The sequence below is a fragment of the Girardinichthys multiradiatus genome, chromosome 8 (genome assembly GCF_021462225.1).
Source record: "Girardinichthys multiradiatus isolate DD_20200921_A chromosome 8, DD_fGirMul_XY1, whole genome shotgun sequence".
NCBI classification, from domain to species: Eukaryota; Metazoa; Chordata; class Actinopteri; order Cyprinodontiformes; family Goodeidae; genus Girardinichthys; species Girardinichthys multiradiatus.
Window position 1 is genome coordinate 6759651 of NC_061801.1, and position 22450 is coordinate 6782100.

The 22450-nt window shown below is 42.2% G+C and overlaps 1 protein-coding gene across 1 annotated transcript; it reads left to right on the plus strand.

Moving 5' to 3' along the window:
- Positions 1–17: 17 nt before the first annotated feature.
- On the plus strand, positions 18–22185 carry LOC124872748 (G protein-coupled receptor kinase 5-like). The gene is made up of 15 exons (XM_047373059.1): positions 18–202; positions 825–914; positions 2060–2172; positions 5382–5459; positions 12798–12895; positions 13527–13619; positions 13795–13858; positions 14004–14144; positions 16814–17004; positions 17088–17125; positions 17650–17739; positions 18481–18689; positions 18900–19037; positions 21558–21695; positions 21791–22185. The coding sequence occupies exons 1-15, from the start codon at positions 151–153 to the stop codon at positions 21944–21946; spliced, it is 1689 nt and encodes a 562-aa protein (XP_047229015.1). The 5' UTR covers positions 18–150; the 3' UTR covers positions 21947–22185.
- The last annotated feature ends 265 nt before the right edge of the window (positions 22186–22450 follow it).

Consider the following 22450-nt stretch of genomic DNA (forward strand, 5'->3'; position numbering starts at 1 on the left):
CAGGTTAGACTGCAAGCCTCACTCGTTTTAGCTTATTTCCAGTCGCTAAGGCTTCTCAGAATCGTCTGCAGCCGGGACGCAAAACGCTCAATGTGTCCCACCGCTCTGGACAATCTAGACAAGGACGTATTTTAAATCGAACATTCCAATATGGACATTGACAACATGGTGCAAAACAGTGCTCTTGTTAGAGCCAGAGAAGGTAAGAAGGATTTACATTTTATTCTACAGTTTAAAGGTGTGAAAATGACATTCAGCTGGATGTCTTAGAAGTAAAAAAAAAAAAGCTGTCCTTCCACATTTAGAGCAGGTACATGTGTATTTGAATGTACATCAAGAATTAGCCAGTTTTTTATCTATTTTTGTAGATTTAGTTCAAACCAAAGGTATTCTCAGGATATCCCGTGCTTCCCTGAGGTAATGTTTTAGGAAAGGTGAGGAGCACCACACCTGCAGTGCATGAGATTGCCTCCTTACCAGGTGCATCCTTTCAGCATCTGTAAATGAAAATCAGAAGAACCACAAGGCTCAAACACTCGTGACATTGGTGACTGTCCTGAGTTGGTAAACAAATGTGTCTTGAGGAACCAAAATTCCTTCACTGAGTGACAGCCTCAGCGTTTGTAATGTGGTCACACAGGCTCCTCTTACCTGTTCCTGGAGCTAATAATAGCTCATTCACTATAGAGGAGCATAATATTGGTTGAAACCTGATGATCTAGGCAGGTGCGCATGTGTAAATGTGTCTTTAAGACTCGTCAGCATTGAGCTGCATGTTTCCTTCTTTGATGTGTCTCATTTTCTCTTCTGTTGATGGCCTGCAGGTGGAGGAAGCAAAGGCAGGAGCTGGAAATGGAGAGAATTGCTACGCTTTCCCCACATTAGCGAGTGTAGGGAGCTGGCCAAGACCATAGGTGTGTGTAGGAGTGTGTGTGCATACTTATTTATGTGAGTTTTTTTAGGTTCTTTTCTGGTATAATTATCGCCTGAGTATATAATAACCTACCTTCTCATGACCAACAGTGCTTACGGTGACAAAACAAAACCAGTCCTAATGTGGTTGAAAATCAGCTGAGGGATTTTTGCAGTTCTGCTCATTAGCAGAAGAGTTTTTTTGGTATTTTGTTAGTAGAATATGATTGATAATACAAAAACTTGTCTTTTACTAATGGTTAGTGGATGGGTGAAGTCATTTAAACATTTGTGTTTGCTCTTTTAAACTCTAATGACAACAAAATGATCCTGAACAAACGTTGGCATCAATTAAGACCAAGTTTGCTGTGGCTTTGTGGCTCACATTACCAAACCATCAGAAATCCACCGTTTCACAGCAGTAATGATCTACTTCTCATCATTGTGCTTCTTGACTCTCTAAATGCAGATTTTACAGTTGTGGCCATAAAGCTCAAATATGGTCTTGTCAATGCTAGAAACATTTTGTGAGCAGGCTGGTTTGTGGCCCTGGTATGGAAACATCTTTCTTCTTGTTTTGTAGACATTACTTTTTCAGAGTCCTGCATGTCAGCTGTAGAGTTTTGTGGGTTTTGTTTTGCATCCCAAACAATTTTTCTGGCATTTATGGCTCAAAGTTTTGCTTTTCTACCATGGCTTGGTTTGAGCAGAATCCCAAATTTTTTACTTTTTTAACTAGAGTTTGAGGTCTGGTCATAGTCATTCCCAACACCATAGAAATCTTTTTATAATCTGTTCCTGTTTTATAATTTCTGCTGTTATTATGATTTGAAAGGGTAAAGACATTTGTTTTATGATAAATGGTTTCACCCAGTTACTAACCATAACAGGAAAAATGGTTTTTGTTTTCTCAATGTTTCAAAGAATTTGCATTCCCAAATAAACGCCCAAACAATTCAAATTCCTCCCATTATATGTAAACACATCTATTGGTTAAGGTTAGGATTTACAAAGTAAGTATGCATTGTTCTAATGATAGAAATAGAAATATGTGTATGTGGTGTGTGTGTGTGTGTTGATAAAAAAGTTAAATTAAGTTGCTGCTGTTTTGTTTTTTCACATCATGTTCTATTTTTCTCCCTGTCAGAACGAGACTACTATGATCTATGTGTCAAGCAGCCTATTGGCAAAAAAATGTTTCAGCTCTACTGTGTGAATCGGCCCGACCTGCACGACCACATGTTGCTCATGAATGCTCTGGTAAGCTAAAAATGGTCCGAACTGACTGTGATCACATACAGGACCAGAATCAGAAAGGTTCACTACAATCGGTATAAAAAACAAAGACATGGTGTTGAAACAACATACAGTATAGGATGAATAAGCATGAAATGGAGTACGAAAGAGTTTGAGAGCATTACAACACAGAAATGCCTAAGTTTTTAATTGCAGTCCTGTAAGGGAAAGTACACCCTCTTTAAATGCTAAAATGTTACATATCAGAACATAAAACAAATGACCTGGCCTTTGTCAGATTCTAAAATGGTTTAAATTCAACCTAAGGTGTACAAAAACACACAACGTATTTCATTATTTCACTATGAAAAGTGACACCAAAGTAGAGGTCCACCACTGCTAATTCCATGGTATTTGAAAATGAAAGTAGCAGCCAGATACTGCTGATAAAATACACTTGATCAGTTCATGAATAATGACTTTTGGCTATTCGCTGCTTTGCAGCATCCAGGTGTTTGTTAACAAAAATGCCAAGTGAGAAAGACATCAGCAGTGGCCTTAGAGAAGCAACTGTAACCGCCCATCAGTCTGTGAAGAGTTAAAAGACCAGCTCCAAACAATCTGAATTCTGTTGTTTACAGAGAAAACAATCATTCAAAGGGAGAAATCATTTAGGACTTTTTTCTATCATTTCACACAAATTCACCCCTGGGAAGCACTTTAAAATGAATAGAGAAATTGCAAAACATCAATAAGCTCCATGTCAGACTCTACAGGCCTCAGATAGCATTATAAATGTTAAAGTTCATAAGAGGATAGTAAGAAAAAGACTGAACTAGTAAGACTCATTTGCAAAAGTCAAAAAAGAAAGTGTCTTCTCACCAAAAAGAATATTCCAGCTTGGCTCAGATTTGCAAAGTTGCACCTTAATGAACCACAAGACTTTTGTAACAACATCCTTTGCAACAGATTAAAGAAGAGCTGTTTGGCCATAATAGACAAAAAAAACACACGCGAAGCATATCAACACAAACACTTCATGCCAACTGTCAAGCATGGTGGTGGAGGCGTGATGATATGGGCATACCTTGAGTCTGGACATATGCAGTCATTGATTAAAACATGAATTCCTTTGTTAACCAAAGCATTCTAGAGTTGCAATGGTCCTGTCAATATTGAGAGCTCACCCTGACTGAAGCTTTGTGGCAGGACCTGGAGTGAGGTGTACAGAAACAAGGGTCTTCAAACCTCAATGATTTGCAGAAATGTTTCTAGGAAGACTGGGTCAGTGTTTCTCAACAACAATGTGAGACAGATTCATTGTGTGTCAATAACAATTCTGTGGTGTATTTTATGAACTTTGACACCTTTTCTCAAATTATACAGAGAAAGTATTAACAAAGTGAATACATGTGCAACATTTAGACCGAATCCAGAAAAAAAGAAGCAGAAAAAGTATCTGAGTTATTGCACTGGGTGCCATAGTAACAGTGTAGGATGTCTGGTGTGATTAAATGAAGTCTTCCAAGTCTGACATCCTTACTAGCAGCACTTGGTACTTTATTTGTTAGCCAAGCAAAATGTTAAAAAGTACTGTGAACCAGCATTTACAATGTGTGTTTGGGATGGCATCTCACAGCAGTGTGTGACCAAGCTGGTGACCAGCATGAAGACAAGATGCCAGGCTAGTGAGGCTGTTCTCCCGCACACCACAAAGTCCACATTTTATTAAATTAATACATTTGTAAGTTGTCAATAAGTGTTGTTTCTTTGAAATTTAATCATCCAATCCAATACAACAAACAATAACTACTAGCTGTTTGACATTAGTAAAGAAGATCTGGTTGGTTTTTAATGTGCACACCCCTCATACTCAACTCTGTTGTCAATCCAAAAATGTAATGGCTTGCGAGATATAGGACCCCAGAATGCAGACGAGCAGGCAGCGTGATGGTAAGTAAAAAGGTTTAATAACAAAAACTCACTCACAGCAGGAGGCAGGAAGAAAACAACAAATGGGCAGGCGAGACAGGCATGGCATGATCAAAAAACAAGACTTGGTTTGAGAAATGGTTCCGCGACGACTAACTGAACAGGTGTGTATATATGGAGTGAAAACCAGGTGGAGCAAGGAGACAGATTAACTTAGCAGGTGAACCGAATAAACTTAATTGACAGACAGAACAAAACGTGGCTGTGGCAAAAACAGAGACTCTAATATACAAACAAAACCAAACTTGACAAAACATGAACAAGACTAAAACATGACCAGAAAAATAATAAACAGAAGCATGATTCAAAATCTAAGAAGAATAATAAATAATAATAATAAACAAAAGAACGAGTCAAAACCTTAACTGTGAAAAACATAAGAAAAAACCCTAAACCAAAAACCAAACAACCCCAAATCATAACAGAAAAATACATTTCCTTCTAATTTTTTAAGGGAAAAAACAAACTTTCCAGTCCCATAAGATCTGTCGCCAAGAAACATTGTTACACCAAAAAAAAATTAATCGACCAAACACAAACTTTCCTTACATTTTGGGCTAAATCTAGATGTATTACCAGAAAATCTGGAAGTGAAAATTGAGGACAGTCAGCACTGACAGGTTTTATAGAAATGTTTTCAGAATTTTAGCTGTCCAACAGTTTGAGGCCACTTTTTTAAATATTTCCTACCATTCTAGCATTTTCAGTCACAACCTGTGAGGACTGTGGGCACGTCTGTTTTGCAGCTGAAAATCCGAGCCATGCTGCAGCAAAGCAGAAGTCCCCAGATAAAGATGGAATCCCAAGGGCAGCATATGTTGCTTAAAAAACATGCCTGGTCCTTATAAATATATTTATGTTCCCCAAACCATGAGCACAGATGCAATTGGACTAAATGCAGATGCTGGATTTTGAACTGATAGTTGATAGTTGCAACCATAATTTCCAATAACAATCTGAGATTCCAAATTTGTTTGACCACGGAACATTTCTTCTAATTTTTAATTTAACTTCAAACTTTTAAAATCGAGTAGTGAATTTCAAATTTCTAATATACTTAAAAAAACAAAACAATGCAACCTGATCGCGTTCCATCAACATGCTGTGTTTGTAGAATTTCAGATCAGATAAAAGGTTATGAATGACAAAGAAAAAGAAGCAGTCTGTTTTATTTTCAATTTTACTGTGCAAATTTTACAAAGTGTTTATTTTTCATCCTCCTTTTTCTTTGTTTCCTTTAGGAAACCTTCGAAACAAAGACAGACAAGGAAAGGAAAAGCTTTGGACTCAGCATCATCCAGAGATTCATCCAAAGTCAGGTCTGAAAGACCCTGTTTATAAGTATACGTATGTATATATATATATAAATATGTACATATATATATATATATATATATATATATATATATATATATATATATATATATATATATATATATATATATATATATATATATATATATAGATAGATATATATAAATATATATATATATATATAGATAGATATATATATATAGATATATTTTTGTAAATATTCTATTACATCTTTTGATGGAACAGCGCTGAAGATATAACATTTTGATACAAAATAAATTAGTCAGTGTAGAGCTTGTATAACAATGTAAATTTGCAGCTCTCTCAAAATAACTCAACACACAGCCATTAATGTCTAAATTGCTGGCAACAAAAGTGAGTACACCCTAAAATGAAAATGTCCAAATATTTTGTGCAGCCGCCATCCAGCACTCTCTTGGGCATGTACAGGGGTTGGACAATGAAACTGAAACACCTGTCATTTTAGTGTGGGAGGATTCATGGCTAAAGTGGACCAGCCAGGTAGCCAGTCTTCATTGATTGCACATTGCACCAGTAAGAGCAGAGTGTGAAGTTCCGATTAGCAGGGTAAGAGCACAGTTTTGCTCAAAATATTGAATATTGAAATGCACACAACATTTTTGATGACATACCAGAGTTCAAAAGAGGACAAATTGTTGGTGCACGTCTTGCTGGCGCCTCTGTGACCAAGACAGCAAGTCTTTGTGATGTATCAAGAGCCACGGTATCCAGGGTAATGTCAGCATACCACCAAGAAGGACGAACCACATCCAACAGGATTAACTGTGGACGCAAGAAGAAGCTGTCTGAAAGGGATGTTCGGGTGCTAACCCGGATTGTATCCTAAAAACATAAAACCACAGATGCCCAAATCACGGCAGAATTAAATGTGCACCTCAACTCTCCTGTTTCCACCAGAACTGTCCGTCGGGAGCTCCACAGGGTCAGTATACACGGCTGGGCTGCTATAGCCAAACCTTTGGTCACTCATGCCAATGCCAAACGTCGGTTTCAATGGTGCAAGGAGCACAAATCTTGGGCTGTGGACAATGTGAAACCTGTATTGTTCTCTGATGAGTCTACCTTTACTGTTTTCCCCACATCCGGGAGAGTTACGGTGTGGAGAAGCCCCAAAGAAGCATACCACCAAGATTGTTGCATGCCCAGAGTGAAGCATGGGGGTGGATCAGTGATGGTTTGGGCTGCCATATCATGGCATTCCCTTGGCCAAATACTTGTGCTAGATGGGTGCGTCACTGCCAAGGACTACCGAACCATTCTTGAGGACCATGTGCATCCAATGGTTCAAACATTGTATCCTGAAGGCGGTGCCGTGTACCAGGATGACAATGCACCAATACACACAGCAAGACTGGTGAAAGATTGGTTTGATGAACATGAAAGTGAAGTTGAACATCTCCCATGGCCTGCACAGTCACCAGATCTAAATATTATTGAGTCACTTTGGGGTGTTTTGGAGGAGCGGGTCAGGAAACGTTTTCCTCCTCCAGTATCATGTAGCGACCTAGCGACCTGGCCACTATCCGGCTTAAAATCCCTCTGACCACTGTGCAGGACTTGTATATGTCATTCCCAAGATGAATTGACACTGTATTGGCCGCAAACGGAGGCCCTACACCATACTAATAAATTATTGTACTCTAAAACCAGGTGTTTCAGTTTCATTGTCCAACCCCTGTAGTTCACTGGAGCTTCACAGGTTGCCACTGGAATCATCTTCCACTCCTCCATGATGACATCAGGGAGCTGGTGGATGTTAGAGACCTTGTGCTCCTCCACCTTCTGTTTGAGGATGACCAACAGATGCTCAATAGGGTTTAGGTCTGGAGACATGCTTGGCCAGTCCAGCACCTTTACCCTCAGTTTCTTTAGCAAGGCAGTGGTCATCTTGGATTTGTGTTTAGGGTCAGTATCATGCTGAAGTACTGCCCTGCAGGAGGGGAGGGTTCCCTCAATGAACTATAGCTCCCCGCAGCCAGCAGCACTAATGCATCCCCAGACTGTGACATCCCAGTACCATGCTTGACTGTAGGCCAGACACACCTGTCTTTGGACTCTTCACCTGGTTACCACCTGACTTGCTTGACATAATCTGAACCAAATAAGTTTATCTTTGTCTCATTAGAACACACGGCATGGCTCTAGTAATCTATGCCTATAGTCCGTTTGAGTGGAGCCTGTCCTGTTAAACCACTGTATGGCCTTGGCAACCGTACTGCATGACTAATCAGGCACAGTTTGGACATTTTCACTTAGGGGTGTACTTACGTTTGTTGCAAGTGGTTTAGACATTTATGACTGTGTGTTGAGTTATTTTGAGGGGACAGAAAATTTACACTGACTACTTTACATTGTATCAAAGTGACATATCTTCGGTGTTGTCCCATGAAAAGATATAATAACATGTGAGAGGTGTACTCACTTTTGTGAGATACAATATATAACACCACTATATCCGAGTGGTGTTTCGTTATTGGACTTCTGTGCTAATCACGGATTGTCCATAATGAACACCATAATCAAGCATAAGGGTGTCCATCAGTGCACTTGGCACCAGGACACCCTAGGCAGGATGTCAATGATCGACTTTGTTGTCGTATCGTCAGACCTTCGGCCGCATGTTTCTGACACTCGGGTGCAGAGAGGGGCTGAGCTGTCCACTGATCACCACTTGGTGGTGAGTTGGATCCGCTGGAAGAGGGGAAAGCCGGACAGACTTGGCAGGCCCAAGCGCATAGTGAGGGTCTGCTGGGAATGTTTGGCAGAGCCCTTGGCCAGGGATGTATTCAACTCCCACCTCCGGGAGAGCAGATTCCGGGAGATGTTGGAGACATAGAGTCCGAGTGGACCATGTTCTCCGCATCTATTGTTGATGTTGCTGCCCATAGCTGCGGCCGTAAGGTCTGCGGTTCCTGTTGCCGCAGTAATCCCCAAACTATCGGCTGTGGTTGGCTTGTGGGACTCCTGAGGCAGCTGACGGGTACCGTGACGCCAAGCGTGCCGCGGCCCGGGCTGTGGCAGAGGCAAAAACCTGGGCCTAGGAGGAGTTCGGTGAGGCCATGGAGAAGGACTACCGGTTGGCCTCAAAGGGATTTTGGCAAACCGTCCGGCGCCTCAGGAGGGGGAAGAAGTGCTTTGCCAACATTGTTTACAGTGGGGGTGGGAGGCTGCTGACCTCGACTGGGGACATTATAGGGCGGTGGAAGGAGTACTTCGAGGATCTCCTCAATCCTGCCATCACGCATTCCCTTGGTGAAAACAAAGGCTGGGGACTCGGGGTTAGACTCTTTCATCACCCAGGCTGAAGACACCGAGGTGGTTAAAAAGCTCCGCGGTGGCAGGGCTTCGGGGGTGGATGAGGTCCGCCCTGAGTAAGTCTCTGGATGTTGTAGGGCTGTCATGGTTTACACGCCACTTCAATATTACGTGGCGGTCAGGGACAGGGCCTCCAGACTTACAGACTGGGGTGGTGGTCCCCCTTCTTAAGAAGGGTGACCGGAGAGTGTGTTCCAACTACAGGGGGATCACACTCCTCAGCCTTCCTGGTAAGGCCTACGCCAGGGTATTGGAGAGGAGAGTCCGGCCGATAGTCGAACCTCGGCTTAAGGAGGAGCAGTGTGGTTTTCATCCCGGCCGTGGAACACTGGACCAGCTCAATACCCCCTACAGGGTACTCGAGAGTTCATGGGAGTTTGCCCAACCGGTCCACATGTGTTTTGTGGAACTGGAGAAAGCATTCGACTGTGTCCTTCGTGGTGCCCTGTGGGGGGTGCTCCAGGAGTATGGAATCGGGGGCCCTTTATTAAGGTCCATCCGGTCTCTGTACAAGCGGAGCAGGAGTTTGGTTCGCATTGCCGCTGCAAGATGCTGTGGTAGTCATGCTGGTTCAGTATGCCTTCAATTTTGAATAAATCCCCAACAGTGTCACCAGCAAAGCATCCCCACACCATCACACCTCCTCCTCCATGCTTCACGGTGGGAACCAGGCATGTAGAGTCCATCCATTCACCTATTCTGCGCCGCACAAAGACACGGTGGTTGGAACCAAAGATCTCAAACTTGGACTCATCAGACCAAAGCACAGATTTCCACTGGTCTAATGTCCATCCCTTGTGTTCTTTAGCCCAAACAAGTCTCTTCTGCTTGTTGCCTGTCCTCAGCAGTGGTTTCCTAGCAGCTATTTTACCATCAAGGCCTGATTCACACAGTCTCCTCTTAACAGTTGTTCTAGAGATGTGTCTGCTGCTAGAACTCTGTGGCATTGACCTGTTCTCTAATCTGAGCTGCTGTTAACCTGCGATTTCAGAGGCTGGTGACTCGGATGAACTTATCGTCCGCAGCAGAGGTGACTCTTGGTCTTCCTTTCCTGGGGCAGTCCTCATGTGAGCCAGTTTCTTTGTATCGCTTGATGGTTTTTGCGAGTGCACTTGGGGACACTTTCAAAGTTTTCCCAATTGTTCGGACTGACTGATCTTCATTTCTTAAAGTAATGATGGCCACTCGTTTTTCTTTACTTAACTGCTTTTTTCTTGCCATAATACAAATTCTAACAGTCTATTCAGTAGGACTATCAGCTGTGTACTGTATCCACCTCCTGCACAACACAACTGATGGTCCCAACCCCATTTATAAGGCTTGAAATCCCACTTATTAAACCTGACAGGGCACACCTGTGAAGTGAAAACCATTTCAGGTGACTACTTCTTGAAGCTCATCAACAGAATGCCAAGAGTGTGCGTAGCAGGAATCAAAGCAAAAGGTTGCTACTTTGAAGAACCTAGAATATAAGATATTTTCAGTTGTTTCACACTTTTCTGTTCAATATTTAATTCCACATGTGTTAATTCATAGTTGTGATGCCTTTCATAGTCATGAAAATAAGGAAAACTCTTTGAATGAAAAGGTGTGTCCAAACCTTTGGTCTGTACTGTATATATATAATATATATTTATAAATAAATAAATATTTATTTATAAATATATATAATTTATATAGCGCCAATTCACAACACATATCGTCTTTACCAAGTCAGTTCAATCGAATCATACAGATTTCAAGTAAGGTACATACATTCCAATTAATCCTAACTATCGAACAGTGCAGTCAGGAAGGAAACCCAGCAGATTGCATCGAGTCAGTGACTTGCGACAGCGAAGCGACAGTGGAGAGGAAAACTCCATTTTAACAGAAAGAAACCTAAAGCAGAACCAGGCTCAGTGTGAGCGGCCATCTGCCACGACCAACTAGGGGTTTGAGAGAACAGAGCAGAGACACAAGAAGAACACAGAAGCAATGATCCAGGAGTACTTAATTGATGTAGCTCCTTTAGTAGCTTCATCTAGGAAGAAAAAACAGATAAACTCTGAGTACGTTTTCAAGTTTAGATCATGAAATAGAGCACATACAGTTAGTCACAGTAAAAGCTCAGTCAGTAGCTATGTCTAGGAGAAAAATAGGGTTAAACAATGAAAGACAGGGCCAAGTGTATCATCGGTAGAAGGTGAGCATTAAATAGTTGCCAGCAGAAGCTTGGACTATGCCCCCCTCCAGGAAGGTGTCACAGGTATACACAGAGTCAAGCCAGGTGTAGCTTCTAGGAAGAGAAAAGAATGAAAAACAGCAAATAATGCAACATTTGAGAGTAGTATGAGAATGTAGCAGAGAGAGTGAAAGTGGTTATTATGTCCTCCAGCAGCCTAAGCCTACAGCAGCATAACTACAGAGATAGCTCAGGATAACCTAAGCCACTCTAACTATAAGCTTTATCAAAAAGGAACGTTTTAAGCCTAGCCTTAAAAGTAGACGGGGAGTCTGACTCACGGACCAAAACCGCGAGCTGGTTCCACAGGAGAGGCGCTTGATAACTAAAGAATCTGCCTCCCACTCTACTTCTAGAGACTCTAGGAACCACCAGTAAACCTGCAGTCTGAGAACGAAGTGCTCTGTTAGGAACATTTGGAACAATCAGATCTCTGATTTATGATGGAGCTAGATCATTAAGGGCTTTATGTGTGAGGAGGAGAATTTTAAATTCTATTCTGGATTTAACAGGGAGCCAATGAAGGGAAGCTAAAATAGTAGAAATATGATCTCTCTTTTTAATTTCCATCATCATTCTTGCTGCAGTATTTTGAATCAGCTGAAGGCTTTTAACTGCATTTTGTGGACATCCTGATAGTAAAGAATTACAATAGTCCAGCCTTGAAGTAACAAATGCATGGCTCAGTTTTTCAGCGTCACTTCTGGATTGGATATTTCTAATTTTGGCAATGTTCCGGAGGTGAAAGAAGGAAATCCTAGAAACTTGTTTAATATGGGATTTAAATGACATGTCCTGGTCAAAAATAACACCATGGTTTTTTACTTTATTACCAGAGGTCAATTTAATTCCATCCAGGTTAAGTGATTGACTAAGCAGTTTCTTTTTCAGAAAGAAAAGACTCCGGTCCAAAGTCAACACCTTTTGTCTTGTCTGAATTTAGAAGCAGAAAATTTTAAGTGATCAAAGTTTTTATGTCTTCAAGACATACTTGTAGTCTACCTAACTGATTGGGCTCGTCAGGATTTATGGATAAGTAGAACTGAGTTTCGTCAGCATAACAGTGAAAATTTATCCCATGCTGCCTGATAATTTGACCTATTGGAAACATATATATAGTAAAGAGAATTGGCCCAGGCACTGAACCCTGTGGTACTCCACAATTAACCCTGAAGTTTGAAGATGATTTATCATTTACATGAACAAACTGGAATCTGTCAGACAAATAAGATTTAAACCAGCCTAGTGCTGTTTCCCTGATCCCTACAGTATGTTCCAGATTTTCTAAGAGAATATTGTGATCGACTGTATCAAATGCAGCACTGAGATCTAACAGGACAAGTACAGACACAAGTCCAGTATCTGAGGCCATAAGAATATCATTAGTGACTTTCAGCAGAGCTGTTTCAGTGCTATGATGTGCTCTGAAACCTGACTGAAACTCTGATCATTGCTGCGTAAATGCTCACACATTTGATTAGCAACTATTTTCTCAAGAATTTTAGATAAGAACGGAAGATTAGATATAGGTCTGTAATTTATTAAATCATCTTGATCAAGCGAAGGTTTCTTAAGTAAAGGTTTAACTACAGCTACCTTAAAAGCTTGTGGTACATATCCATTTACTAAGGATAGATTAATCCCATCTAAAATGGGGCTGGCAATATCTATATATAAATATATATATATATATATATATATATATATATACACACATTTATACATACTGTTTTAGTAACTTCATCCATGTCATGTTCCACAGTCCAGGCAGTGTGTGCCCTCCGTAGCAAAGTACGAACAAAGCTGCATCAAGAGTTTGGAGCTTGATCCCTGTGACGATGTCTTTCACAATTGCAAAGAGTGAGTTCAAACTTCTATCTGGTTATACAAGGCCTTTACATAAGTAACCACAACTTTTCCCTACTTTATAACATTACGACCACAAATTTCAATATAAATTATATTGCCAAAAGTATTGTTTGTTTACTTTTACATGTACTTGAGCTTTTATGACATCCTTTTCTCAATAAGGTCCAGAGGATAAAAGGAACAGTATGTATGTGTATGTTAAGTCAAAAAAAGGCAGGAGTAGCTAATACTCTGGCTGTAAGGTAGTCTTTGTGTTTGTCAGAGAGACAGCCGTGGGGAAGAAACTGTCTCTGTCGCAGCTGGTTTTTGCAAATAGCTCTTTGTAGCTCCGATCTGAAAGTTAAAGTATAAACAGTTTGTGTCCAGGATGTGTGGGGTCTGCAGAGATACTAGCTGTCCTTGTCATTACATTTAGAAAACCATGTATCATTTTCCTTCCACTTCCCAATTATTATTACCTTATTTTGGTCCAGTACAGAAAGTCCCAGTAAAATACACTGAAGTTTCTGAATGTAATGTGATGAAATATTGTATAAAAGAAAGTTGAAAGGTGAAAGGTGCAAAGCAGCGTGTATACAGCATTAACATATTTTGCCTCATAAAACCCAATTCTTTCCATTAGAGTTCTGCATGAATACCTGAGCCAAGAGCCCTTCACGCAGTACCAGTTCAGCATGCAGTTTGACCGCTTTCTACAGTGGAAGCAGCTGGAGAGGTCAGTACACAGGTTGTGATGTGTGTTAGCATCTAAAAGAGGAAATGACAGTTTGACAGGTTAGTTGTTTGGCGAGTTGCTATTTTAACTGATGGCTTGATGCCACAAACTGTTGAGATAAGGACTGAATCAGGAAGAAAACTCGAAAGAAAATGTCACGTTTTTCCTCTTTAAGGCGGCCTGTCACCAAACACACATTCAGAGAGTACAGGCTTCTGGGGAAAGGAGGCTTTGGAGAGGTAAGCCTTGTTAAAGTCAGTCCCTGCTCTACCACATAACTCTTTAAAGATCATGTTTAGAGTCTGAAAGGGGGCACACTGATATTACATGTAATAATCACCACTTCTGGATAGATTTGGATAGTATTTTTATTTCACCCTGTAGGTTTGGGCTTGTCAGGTGCGAGCCACAGGTATGATGTATGCCTGTAAAAAGCTTGAAAAGACTCATGTAAAGAAATGGCAGGGAGAGCACATGGCGCTCAACGAAAAGGAGCTACTGGAGGAGGTGGACAGTCGATTTGTGGTGAGATTACAACCATGCTCTGTAGCAGTTTTTCTTTGGAAATATTGTAAAGAACATAAGAAAACTTTAGGCCTTATGACAAAATAAATGTCATTGAATCAATCAAGATATGTATAGCAAACACTGAGCTCAGCTCCATATCTATGCAGCTATTTCCGTATTTGGGTCATATTTTTGTTTCTTTTTTTTAACTCAATGCATTAACTAGTGTAAAAATAGACCATTCAAAAGAGATCTATAGTGGAGACTTTAAACAGCAACTTTTTCTCATTTCCTGTAGCATCTAGCTGTGCTGCAGTACCAACATTAGTGTGTATATGAACAGGAGCAATAAACTGGGTTTCATTTGTGTTAGTTTTTGTTCTCTGGTTCTCAATAACAATAGCACAGCTGACAAGATTTCTTTCGGACTGCTTGTGTAGGTACTGCTGTGTTGCTGTGCTCCTTGATCACCACAAGGGGCAGGTGCAGCCGGAAAAAAGACCCCCACAATAAAATAATGGATATATACAGTTTTATACAGTATTTAAATTTGTTACATAAATATAATGATCAAGAAATCATTTTTGAGATGGCACAGCATGCTTTAATGAATATTATGTGTTCAGGTCTGAAAATGAATGACTGAAAATTTCAGTCAAGTAGTGGAATACGGTTGTCTTATCCAAAGCTGTCCTACAAGCACCTTCTGAACTGTTCACAGAGCCATCTATTTAAATCTTTAATCAGTCATTTTCAATGATTGGTAAGCCCAAGAAAATAAGAAAAGCACACAGAAAAATGTTTTTTTAGTTGTTTGTGTTCTGATGTGCAACTTCAAATATACTGTAATAAATAAGACCCCCGGCCGGGTTCGATTCCTGGCCGGGGGTCTTTCTGCATGGAGTTTGCATGTTCTCCCTGTGCATGCGTGGGTACTCCGGCTTCCTCCCGCAGTCCAAAGACATGCCTGTTAGGTTAACTGGTCACTCTAAATTGCCCTTAGGTGTATGAATGAGTGTGTGCATGGTTGTTTGTGTGTTTCCCTGCGAAGGACTGGCAGCCTGTCCAGGGTGTACCCTGCCTCTCATCCATAGAATGCCGGAGATAGGCACCAGCTTCCCCACGACCCACTATGGAATAAGCGGTAGAAAATGACTGACTGACTGACTGACTGACTGAATAATAATATTGAATCAATATGATTTGTTTATTAAGTTGAGTTAGGAGTCACACTGAGTCTGGGGAGATTTTATCTTCACTTCATCCTCCGGCACCTGGACTCCACAGGAACCTACGCCAGGATCCTGTTTGTGGATTTCAGCTCTGCCTTCAACACCATCGTCCCAGCTCTGCTCCAGGAGAAGCTCTCCCAGCTGAGTGTGCCCGACTCCACCTGCAGGTGGATCACTGACTTCCTGTCTGACAGGAAGCAGCGCGTGAGGCTGGGGAAGCATGTCTCTGACTCCCTGACCATCAGCACCGGTTCCCCCCAAGGCTGTGTTCTCTCTCCTCTGCTCTTCTCCCTGTACACCAACAGCTGCACCTCCAGTCACCAGTCTGTCAAGCTTCTGAAGTTTGCGGACGACACCACCCTGATCGGACTCATCTCTGATGGTGACGAGTCCGCGTACAGATGGGAAGTGGACCATCTGTTGGACTGGTGCAGCCAGAACAGCCTTGAGCTCAACGCTCTAAAGACAGTGGAGATGGTTGTGAACTTCAGGCAGAACCCAGCCCCACCTGCCCCCATCACCCTCTGTGACTCCACAATTGACACTGTGGAATCTTTCCGCTTCCTGGGAACCATCATCTCCCAGGATCTCAAGTGGGAGCCAAACATCAGCTCCCTCATCAAGAAAGCCCAGCAGAGGATGTTCTTCCTGCGGCAGCTGAAGAAATTCAACCTGCCAAAGACTATGATGGTGCACTTCTACACAGCCATCATTGAGTCCATCCTCACCTCCTCCATCACCATCTGGTACGCCGCTGCTACAGCCAAGGATAAGGGCAGGCTGCAGCGTGTCATTCGGTCTGCTGAGAAGGTGATTGGCTGCAGTCTACTGTCGCTCCAGGAACTGTACACCTCCAGGACCCTGAAGCGGGCAGGGAAGATTCTGGCTGATCCCTCCCACCCCGGTCACAGACTCTTTGAGACTCTCCCCTCTGGCAGGAGGCTGCGGTCCATCCGGACCAAAACCTCACGCCACAAGAACAGTTTTTTCCCATCTGCCACCAGCCTGGTTAACAAAGCCCGGAAACCACACTGACACTCTCCCTTTCCCCCACACCCCCCCTTTTTTTGCTGACAGGACACTTGTAACCTGTAACTATGCGTTACATTAACGCTCAGCTTGGACTCTCTTATACTGGACTCATCTTATACTGCTCTATATTTACTCTCACTCACTTAAAACTGTGCACTTATATTTATATTATATTGTAGATATGTTTGTACTGTTTAACTTGTACTGTATTGCACCGACTACGCCAAAACAAATTCCTTGTATGTCCAAAAACGTACTTGGCAATAAAGCTTTTCTGATTCTGATTCTGATTCTGATTCTATAAAGCTTATTGTCTTTAGTACATTTCCTAGCTGTTAGAACACATTCTACAGTCCATGCTAACATGTATGCATTACAACCTATATCCAACATGCAACGTTAAATGCTCTGGTTTCTCTGCAGGTGAATCTTGCATATGCTTATGAGACCAAACATAGTCTGTGCATGGTTTTAACCATGATGAGTGGTGGGGACCTGAGGTTTCACATCCACAATATGGGAAAGCCTGGCTTAGACATGGATAGAGTGTATTTCTATGCTGCAGAAGTCTGCTGTGGTTTAATTCATCTCCACCAGAAGTCAATAATTTACAGGTGAATGCCCTTCCCCGTGGATTTAAACCATTCACTGTAGCTCTGACAATGATCTGCTCAATATCTGTGATTTTATTTTTCAGAGATCTTAAACCTGAAAACATTCTCCTGGATGACAACGGTACGTATGCCCACACTGAGCACTTGTTTGTTTTTGTGCAGTAATTAGCTTAGTGCACTAAAACAATTTAACAGGTCCCATTGCAGACATACTGGTTGTTACTGATAGCTATTTTTAGCTTTTGCATCACTGTGAATGATTAAAACGATAACAGTCCTGTCAGACTAGATTGATTCCTCACATAAATCTTCTAGTACACTAGAAGGAAACTGTTTTGATGGTATTTTGACAAGCCTTTAATTCAATTCAATAAAATTCAAACAATGTCTGATTGATGAAGCTAAACATTTTAGGAAATAGATGTTAAAAAAAAGTATCACTTTTGGCAGGATCAAATAAGTTCTTTGTCTCGCATCTGTTAAATACATAGAAGTAGTGAGATGATGGATAGTGGTAAAATTAGCTCAAAGAACAGGTTCTGCAGGTTCTGAAGAATGAGGAAAGGGAAAGTGCGTCATCCCAGTGAAAATGAAGAGAGTATGAAACCAGTTGAGTGGATTTCTCTTTGTTTTTGTGCCAATAAGGACACATCCGCATCTCTGACCTGGGCTTGGCTGTGAAGCTGGATGAAGGGTGTCTGGTGCAGGGCAGGGTCGGCACATTATACTATATGGGTACGTATGTACAGTAACTGATTCAAGGGACTATGCCTACTTTCACTGAAATCTCAATTTCACGACAAATTTTGATCTAAATGTGCATTTGTTTTCAGCCCATTGAGTTATTATTTTGTGGAACAATCAGTTTTCATTTGGCTGCCTTTCTGACTAATACTCTCTTCACCGAGACGAGACCTGTCAGTTTTTGGTGGCAGGCCATGTCCTTGCAGGCGTGCAGTTTTCTATAATAATATGAGGGACTAAGCAGTGCAACGTCATACGTTCAAATCCTACATTACACCTCTGCACAACTTTATCTCTTGCCTGTCTGCTGTTTCTAGTTACTATCTAGGTGGTTTCTGAAGGCAATTGGTTGAATTGGAATACGGGTATAGGGGTATGGCAGGTTAAATACAAAACCACAGCATACATTTTAGATTTTAGAGTTTAGTTTGGGTTTTTTCTAAGTAGTTCTGTGTTTCTATGTTGGTCTATCACATAAAATTTCAATAAATGCACTGTGGAAAATTACAAGTTCTCTGCGTCACTACCTTTACATGTGCTGGTTTCTTACCTTGAATATTTACAGTGATCTGCCCTGATAAACTTGTACTCTGAAACACACAGAGTAACATCTGTATTTTAAGGAACGTCACTGGACATGCCTGAAAATAAAATATGTTTCAGAGACATCACTTTCTACTTTTGTTATTCTGTTTCGGAATTACAAAGCAGTTTGTTTTTTTCTGTTCACAGCTCCTGAGGTGATCAGCAAAGAGAATTACGACACAAGTCCTGACTGGTGGGGCCTTGGCTGTCTGATTTATGAAATGATTGAGGGCCAGTCTCCGTTCAGGGGCCAAGGAGAGCGCCCTAAATCCTCTGAAATGGAAAAAAGGATCAAATCAAAAAAGCTGGAATATAGTGACAAGTTCAGCAAGGAGGCCATCGACATCTGCAATGCAGTGAGTTTCACTCCACAAACCTGATTCAACATACGTTCTCTACAGCAGATATTCTGGCATGTCAGAAGTGACATGTTTTCTTTGTGCCTCAGAAAGACACAACGCCACAAGCCTAGAACTGCCTCTGTACTTTCCCTCCCATTATCTGCCAGGGAGCGCTATGAATGTGCTCAAGACCATTACCCAAAATATCAATGGCTTGTCTTTTAGTTGCTGAAGAGGAATCCAAAACGCAGACTGGGTTGCCGAGGCTCTGGAGGGAAAGAAGTGAAGTCTCACCCCTTCTTTCGAAAGATCAACTTCCGGATGCTGGAAGCAGGACGGGTGGAGGCTCCTTTTAAACCAGATGTAAGGGCAATATTTATTCTTATAACTGTATCTGTGGATGGATGTAGTAAAATTTTTCTTGGCTCTACAGGGTTAAAGGAATAGCTCGTACTCGTACTCGTACTCGTCGTCTTCCGCTTATCCAGGACCGGGTCGCGGGGGCAGCAGACTCAGCAGAGATGCCCAGACGTCCCTCTCAACAGACACCTCCTCCAGCTCCTCCAGGGGGAGCCCAAGGTGTTCCCAGGCCAGCCGAGAGACATAGTCCCTCCAGCGTGTCCTGGGCCGTCCCCTGGGCCTCCTCCCGGTGGGACGTGCCTGGAACACCTCCCGAGGAAGGTGTCCAGGAGGCATCCGGTATAGGAGCCCGAGCCACCTCAACTGGCTCCTCTCGATGTGGAGGAGCAGCGGCGCTTCTCCGAGCCCCTCCCGGATGGCCAAGCTCCTCACCCTATCTCTAAGGGAGTGCCCGGCCACCCTACGGAGGAAGCTCATTTCAGCCGCTTGTATCCGGGATCTCGTTCTTTCGGTCATGACCCAAAGTTCATGGCCATAGGTGAGGGTAGGAAAGTACTCCCTCCACCGCCCAATAATGTCCCCAGTTGAGGTCAGCAGCCTCCCACCCCCACTGTAAACAGTGTTGGCAAAGCACTGCTTCCCCCTCCTGAGGCGCCGGACGGTTTGCCAGAATCGCTTCGAGGCCAACCGTTAGTCCTTCTCCATGGCCTCACCGAACACCTCCCAGGCCCGCGTTTTTGCCTCTAGCACAGCCCGGGCTGCGGCAGAGCCCAGGCTCACGGTACCCGTCAGCCGACTCAGGAGTCCCACAAGCCAACCACACCCGATTGGACTCCTTCTTCAGCTTGACAGCATCCCTTACTGCCGGTGTCCACCACCGGGTTTGGGAATTGCCGCCGCGACAGGCACCGCAGACCTTACAACCACAGCTACAGGCAGCAGCATTGACAATAGATGCGGAGAACATGGTCCACTCGGACTCTATGTCTCCTACATCCCCCGGAATCTGGTCAAAGCTCTCCCGGAGATGGGAGTTGAATACATCTCTGGCCGAGAGTTCTGCCAGACGTTCCCAGCAGACCCTCACTATGCGCTTGAGCTTGCCAAGTCTGTCCGGCTTTCTCCTGTTCCAGCGGATCCAACTCACCACCAGGTGGTGATCAGTGGACAGCTCAGCCCCCCTCTTCCCTGTTGGGATGGTAGATTTCCATTTTCTTCTACGTCTTTTTAGTTTTGGTTTTCATTCAAATGTATCTGATATCTTTTTAGCACAACAGCATATTATTTTCTGGACTTCTTTAAGCAGTCAAATGGAGAGTGAATATCGTATAGCAAAAGTACTCCGGCTATCAGAAAGAAATGCTATATGACCAGCATGTACATTGGCTGTCTTCATCCTTAAATAATGGCCGCTTGTGGGACTCTCAGGTTGTTTGTCTCAGACTGAATGACACAACTGATTGAACTACAAGTCCATGTCAAAAACGTTATATCGTGAAAAAGTCCAATATTGTTTCTTACTCATTTCAGAAAGTAAAGCTCATATATTATATAGATTCATTACACATAGAGTGAAACATTTCTTCTCATTTTGATGATTATGGCTTACAGATAATAAAAACCCAAAAATTCAGTGTCTCAGAAATTGTTAATATCAAATAAGATCAGTAAAAAAGTATATTTTAAACAGAAATTCCATTTTATGCTCTAAATACTTGGTTGGGCCTCCTGTTGCATGAATTACTGCATCAGCCTGTGGTTCTGGAAGCCCAGGCAGATTTGATAGCTGCTTTCAGGTCATCTGCATTGTTGGGTCTGGTGTTTCTCATCTTCCTCTTGACAACAGACCATATAGTTGAGTTTCTATGGGGTTCAGGTCAGGGGAGTTTGCTGGTAATAACACCATGATGATCATTGAACCAGCTTTTGGTACCTTTGGCAGTGTGGGTCGGTGCCAAGTCCTGCTGGAAAATAAAATCAGTATCTCCATCAGCAGAGGGAAGCATGAAGTGCTATAAGATTTCCTGGTAGATGGCTGCATATACTTTGGACTTTAGAAAACACAGTAGACCAACACCAGCAGATAATATGGTACCAAAAATCATCACCAATTGTGGAAACTTCACACTGAATTTCCAGCAACATAGATTTTGTGCCTCTCCACTTGATTTCCGAATTAAATGCAAACTTTACATTTATCTTTAGACCCCTGAGCAACAGTCCAGTTCTTTTTCTCCTTATCCCGGGTCATACTTTCCTGATGGTTTCCCTGGTTCAGGAGTGGCTTCACTCCAGCCTCAGTCCGCTCCTTGTAAAACTTCTCCAAATTCTTGAATGGATTTTGCTTGACAATCCTTTCAAGATTGCTGATCTTTTTCATTCACAAAGCTACAAGATCAGCTTTTAGAGGCAGGTCTATTGCATAGTGGAATATTGGTGGTGGAATATTGGTTAAAAAACAGACTAAAAAGGTGTAATAACTCTGAAAATGAGCTCACTGTGTCTTGTTTTCCTCACCTCTAGCCCAGACTGGTGTACTGCAACGATGTGCAGGATATTGATGAGTTCTCGACGCTGAAGGGAGTCACTCTGAACCAGACCGACGGCGAGTTCTACGCCAAATTCAACACGGGAAGCGTTCTGAGGAGTTGGCAAAATGAGGTGTTTATACATTATTAATAGAGTATATTGCAATATATCATTCTGTACAGCACAGGATCTCCAGTCCAAACCTGTGCTCCTGTCTTTCTTCTCAGCTCATAGATACGGGATGTTTCGAAGAACTGAATGTTTTTGGTCCAATGGGATCTCGACCTCCAGACTTGGACTGGTCCCTGGCCCCTAACAGCCCCAAACGTGGCTTGATGCGTCGAATGTTCCGCAGACATGATAAAGCACAGCCCGATTCTTAAAAGTGTGAACGGGTATTGTGGCGTCAAACATTTGATTTAATCTTTTCCTCCAACAGCACCCCTCAGATGGTAAACAGAGCCAGCCATCAAATGAGGGGTAAAGGACAACCCCAGCCCAGAAACCAAAGCAAAGCCCCTCAAGCCCTAAAGCAGTTTGTGTCTGTACAGCCGCAGCACAGTAGCACTTGTTATAAAATGCCAAAAAAAGGTGAATCTTTAAATAAAGTTTTTTTAATCTATTTGTTACATTTTGCTTTAATTCAGACTGAAACAAAAATGATTAATTTCTCTTTAATAAATATTCCCATTGTACCTGTAGACTAGTTCACTCATTTTCTCATCTTAAGGAAACAAAACACGTTTGCTTAAAATAAGATTTTTGTTGGACATAAAAATTTCTCCAGTCTTTTTTTTCCTGGAGCTCGAAAGATGATTCTAGTGTATAAATGACTAGTTCTGGTGGTACACAGTGTATTAGTTGCGTCACTAGTGACCATGAAGGAA